A 6000-nucleotide genomic window follows, 5' to 3' on the forward strand; every position below is an offset into this window, starting at 1 on the left:
TGTGTGTGTCCATGCTGAACATACAATTTTCCTGTATGTCCTGTCAGGACGTGCTGCAATTGGCTAATTAATTCTTAGCAAGTACATCAATTATTAAAAACACTCAACTGTTCCATCTGTGAGTTGCAACATGTAAACACCATCTATTGTTTACAGCAGCTGGGATAATTTCATATCCCGGCTGTTAAAAATTCAAACGACGAGACCATCAGACGCACGCAGACTCTGCGTCTGATTGGTCGCCGGCTCTGACTGCCCGTGCGAGAGCAATCTCAGTAATAGTGATGATAATAATGTTTAAGGTTATCTTACCCTCTCGTGACAGGGAGGTCAAAGGTCAGGCTTGGCTATACGCAGCAGCCTTGAAGCTGGTAGGGGGTCAGTGTCAGCAGGGTGGAAGGCGCTTTTCATATGAAGATGCTCGCTATCACTACAGTATGTAAACAGTATGTGATCTCGGGGTGTATTACTCATGCAGTTTGACTATGATCATTTGTTATGTGATGTATTTTCTCTCAGATAACAGACCTTTTCCGACATGCCATAGCAGGAAGAGCTCATTATGGAGGATGCAAGTAGTGTGGGGGAAAAAAAAAAAACATAACTCAAGGTCATCTTACTTTTTCTAATTTCAACCACTATTCCTAGCCATACCCATAATCCTTCTAAAAAAGAAAAAAAAAACCCATTTATCTAGGGCTGGGCGATAGAGCTAAAGATTTATCACGCTAAAATGTTTCATTTCAGCTCTATCAATAATCATTGACCATCTTTAATGCCGTTTTCTTTCTTTTTTTAACTAAAGACCACTTTATGTATCAGTGTTCAGTCATACGGTATTGTTGGCGAGTACCTCTCCATTGTTGACTGCCTGTGGATTGTTTGTTGAGATGTAACACATGTAGGTTGTGACTGACTCCAAAGGGTGAAAGCAGCTGTGGTGATTCACTCGTAGCACGCTCCATTATCAAGGAATGTAATGGCTGTTTATGAGGCCGGGCGTGTTCGTTATGTGCTATCATAGTGGTTTAAAAGAAACTATCGCTGTTCTGTTGAACATTGCTGATACATATTGCTTTTGTTTTATCGCCCAGGCGTTTTCCTGTTTTTATTTGTATGTCGCTCATTGTTTGAACAACTTTCCCATTGTGAGCATAATCCTCCTGAATGAGCGTGCCGAGCTCCATCAGCTGTTCTCAAAGAGTTGTTGACATTCTTGGAAATGTAGTCTTTTACCTCCATTTCTGCAGTCATTTAAATCTACTCTGGCAAAGTAGATAGCCATTTGATAGGTCAAAAAAAAAAGAAAATTACACAACTTCATAGTAAAATAACTTTTTACAATCTGAATAAGAGCCTTGGTTAGTCAAAATAAAGCTAAATGATAACGTTTTCATGTATTAAAGGATGTGTGTGGGTGGGTGTATGCTTGCCTTTCTATAAAATTGACTAAATAAGTGTTTATTTGTCTGCCAGAGGCAACATATATTGCAACATTTTATAACTCTGTGCTCCAGGCAGTGTGTATGGGAATCCGCACTGACACAGTGTTTATCTCCCTGCGTCACGCATGATATTGTAGACGACTTTCATGTATGTCATGATAATCGCTTTGGCTCTGCAACACACACACACACACACACACACACACGCACACACACACACACAGTCCTCCCAGCCAGTCCTCCCAGCCAGTCTGGTCACGTTGGATACACACGCTGCGTCGTGATTTACAGACGATCATAACATGACAATATAAAGGGTTCAGCCATTTGTATTTGCCACGGGTATCAGTGTGTGTTTGTGAGCGTGTGCCTGTTTGTGTGTGTGTGTGTGTGTGTTATGGAAATGAGACAAAGGGGTCACATTATTCAGCAGTAGTTGACATGCAGGCTCCCCAGGTCCATATCAATATCCCCCCGCAGACGCAGCAGGAAAAATAAGGCGATTTGTTTCCTAGAATACTAATCACAGTCAGGAGGGACCGAGAGGAACCTGTGTGTTAAGTAAAAACGCTGTGTGAAACCATTCAAGGTGTTGTTCTTCATCCTGGGGCACAGGGTCCTCCAAAAGAGCATGTTGGTGCTGCATTCGAAGGACCGAATTTCAAACCGCTGTGCTGCTTTGGAAAAATACGTGTTTCCCAAAGTTTCCGTGCACTTTGCAATATTTATGCCTGTAGTCCCTTCTGCAAGGAGCGGCTGACTGATGGCTTGAATATAATCTGTAATGAGATGTCCAAAACCAGCTCCTTTAGCAGCTATTCACTAACAACAGGACAAATCGTACAATATGAAAGGGTAGGTTCACTCAAATTACAGAAAAACCAAAGCGTTTTGTCTCCTCCCCGTAGTGATATATAGCCTTGCAGATACGTTTAGCTTTAGTTTATTAGACTGTAGAAACTTTTCCCCCTCCACACCTTTCTTTTTTTTTTTGTAGTAGCTGTATTAGCAGCTTTGGATTCAAACTCCAGCTTATCAGAAAGTGACTGTTTGCTCAAGTAATGGAGTCAGGGACGATTTTGCCATCAGCATTTCTCACCTCAGTTTGACCCTCGTCAGCACCCATCAGCTGTCAGCTATGTTGGCACCCTGCTAGTTCATTTTGTGCTCATTCTGGCGGCCCCTGTGTACACAAGCTGTAGTGTTTCCGCCACCTTGTTTGATTGATTTCAAGGGGAATCCGATTAATCCGCATTAAGAATAACCACATAGAAATAGCCAATCTTCTCACTGGGGGTCTTGTTTGTTTGTGTAGCTCATATAGAGGCATCAGTGTTAAATTAAGGCTGTTTTCATAACCAGTTAAAAAACTACTTGTTGTACATTTAAAGGTTATGGGTTACAAAGCATGTGATTAATGGAAATAGCTCATCGAGACTGAAATGCGGTGCCCCAGAAGGTCCATATTTCTATACTTCAGCTTGTTCCAAATGAAGCAATACATGATTCATGTTGTTGATACTTTGTGTTTGATTGAGTGATGAGTGGAAGCAGCAGGGCGGCCTTCATCAGCATCGCTCCCTGCATGTGTCAGCCATAAAAAATAAACTCCCCGAAAAGCAAATCATCATCACCCCTCCACACATTAAAAGAAGTTGTTGTTGTTGTTCGGAAACGAATAAATCGTTTTTGAGGGGTAGCTCGGCGCTCGTGTCTCCGTACGTGCACGCCATTGGTGTGTGTGTATGTGTGTGCGCGCGCGCCCGCACATCGCATTACGCTCCGAGACTTCTGCCTTGATTGATGCTGTCAGCGAGTTTGGAGAAAGAGACGGAGGCTCGGGAGGGAAGAAGATAAGGAGAGAAAAGAGGAAAACAGATAAAGAAGAGAGAAAGAGCTCAAGAAGCATCCATCAAGCGGCGCAATCAGATTGTTTTCCTGGCGTTCTGTCTTTTCTTTTCTTCTTCTCTGCATCTGCCAACCCCTCAATTCCTCATCTTTTTTCTCACTCACTCTCTCTAATGCTCTCTCTCTCTCTCTCTCTCTCTCACACACACACACACACACACACACACACACACACACACACACACACACACACACACACACACACACACACACACACACACACACACACAAAGGCAGTAGACGAATCTCCTTTGCATGGCGTCGACCAGGTGCCATGAGGATATTGAATCACGGAGGTTGAGGTGAGAGGCGGCGTCACAGCGTGATGGATGATACATATTTTGCCGCCTCCTCCTTGCTTATTGTTTACACACGTAAACACACCACACACACACACACACACACACACACACACACACACAGCCTCCGTGCTCCTTTGTTGTTAATTGACGTCCTCCACTCGTCTGTTGTTTTATTTCCATCCCTCGTTCCATTGCGGTTATTGCTTTTCATTAAGTGGTCATTTCCTTCGCCTGCACCGTCTAATGAGAGCGTCACGCCGCCACGCACCCATTTATCAAACCACGTAGCCTACGATGGCACAGTCCCGCAGTCAGCACACACACACACACGTTCCCCTTCGCTCTATCTGCCATCATGTCCCTGTCTCAATTAGGATTGTTTGTCGTTCCTCTGCCCTCCATCCCCTGTTCATTTGGCCGCCCCTGTCTCTTCCCGCCATCTCATTGTGGCAGCCGTGTCATTGTGTTTGACAGCTTCTCATTCTCGTGTCAGATCTCATTTGACTGCTAATTTCATACATACACACCTCGCCTCGCCGTGTGTGTTTGTGTGTGTGTGTGTGTGTGTGTACCTCAGAACTGGCCTCTGCACAATCGGCGGTCAGATTCTTTTTCTTCCCCCTTTGTTCAAAGAAGAAGAAAGTTGTTAGGCAGCAGAAGTGGCATCAGCCGGCGTGTTATGCACTGTAAGAGGTTTGAGAGCGAATGAGCTGTGAATCCAGCTCTGTTTGCTTGCCTACACACACACATCTGCACACTTGGCAGAATGAAGCAGGTTGCTTCCCCACTGTTGGCAAGATGAATCACATAAAAGCCTCACTGTGATCATGGCACAGCGGAGACGCTATATAACCTGGCTGCGTGTTTTCCAGCTTGTTCATATGCCAGGAATCTCATTGTTTATACTGTCATGCTCATCTGGAGGAAAGCTTGTTCATTTGAGAGCGTGTTGCACATTATGTTTTAATATTTAAGAGTATTTAGGACACAGTTTGAGCCTGGCTTGTTTGTGTCTCTTCCAGCTGGTGGCCGTGTTCGACGAAGCCCAGCTGGGGAGGGCGGACAGTCCCAGAGAGATCATGTCCAACGGCTTCTCCAGCGACGCCCCCAGCCCCGAACTCCTCCACTACCATCCCCACCTGCAGTACCAGGAGCCAACCAGAGGAGAGATTGAAGTCAACGAGGCCATCCTCAAAGCCAGTATGTCTGATCTGCTGTAAATGCTTTCTTGTTTTTTTGTTTTTCAGCCCAAGGTGTTCGCTTCATCTCATGAAAAATACATTTATCCCTCAGTTAGAGCTGATTTTAATTCATTAGAATTAAAAGTCCCGGTTCTGGGTGCAGTTTGAAATGTAAATCTCAAACACTGAAGCAATGCTCAATCAACACTTTGGCAATTTTTGTGCATGTGAGAAAGTGTATCATGGTGAGACAGCAGGAGGTGCGCGTGTGTGTCTGTAGGTGTGTGACTGTATGCGAAAGAGAGTCAGAAAGTACATTAATGGAACAGCTGGAAGCTTTACTGTATAAAGAGTAACGTGATGGCGTGTGAAAACAGATGCGGTGTTGACGCGGCGTTCGCTCCTGTCGTCCTCACTTTAACGTTCTGTACTTAGTTTCTTCTTGTCTTCACACGTTGCTCACACCGAGAGCCACAAAGGCAGCGAATCAGGGGCTTTTTATATATATATATTGACTATCTGCTAGTCTCTGCTCCTTCCAGCTTATCTCTGTACGTCAGACCATTTACTGACAGCGGCTGAACTACACTTCCACTGCTTTATATTCAGCCGTGAAGTCACATTTTCGCACGGGGAAGTCTATTAAGGTATTTGACTGAACAACATGATGATCATGATATTAATAAGAGCCACGCTGCTCCTTCATTTTGTCTTTGTCACTTTGTTATTCTCATACTGACAAAAGCGTCCCTCTGTGCGCCATTAAGGTGATGGATATACTCCGACTCTGCTTCTGAAATTGTAAATATCTTGATAAATTAATGCTTAACTCATTATTCAGTCGTCACTTTATAATATGACCAAGCGAATCCGGGGCTGATGTGCATGTAGCCAGTGACTCTCATAACCAAACTTATTCTAAGCCTCCTGTCGTTCACTATATGTCATGCAACGTAGCGCCGCCCAGCCAGTCACAATCTGTCTGATATGGAGTGCAGTTAGATCTCAGGTAAGACAGCAAGCAGACAGACAGAATAGAGTGGTGATGCTGATCAAATATGACAGCTAACGCAATTCAGTACAAGTTCAAAATATGATCAGAATGATGTCATTTCTCTCGCTTAATTGTAAACAAAGAGTGACATGCCAGTGGATTTATAAATG

At 44.1% G+C, this 6000-nt stretch overlaps 1 protein-coding gene across 1 annotated transcript in view; it reads left to right on the forward strand.

Moving 5' to 3' along the window:
* Positions 1 to 6000, forward strand: part of pard3ba (par-3 family cell polarity regulator beta a) — a 156172-nt gene that overhangs the window by 23725 nt on the left and 126447 nt on the right. Inside the window, 1 exon segment of the mRNA XM_051428214.1 lies at positions 4678 to 4855. Within this exon segment, the coding sequence (XP_051284174.1) occupies positions 4678 to 4855 (178 nt within the window).

The sequence above is a fragment of the Dicentrarchus labrax genome, unplaced genomic scaffold (genome assembly GCF_905237075.1).
Source record: "Dicentrarchus labrax unplaced genomic scaffold, dlabrax2021, whole genome shotgun sequence".
Lineage (NCBI taxonomy): Eukaryota > Metazoa > Chordata > Actinopteri > Moronidae > Dicentrarchus > Dicentrarchus labrax.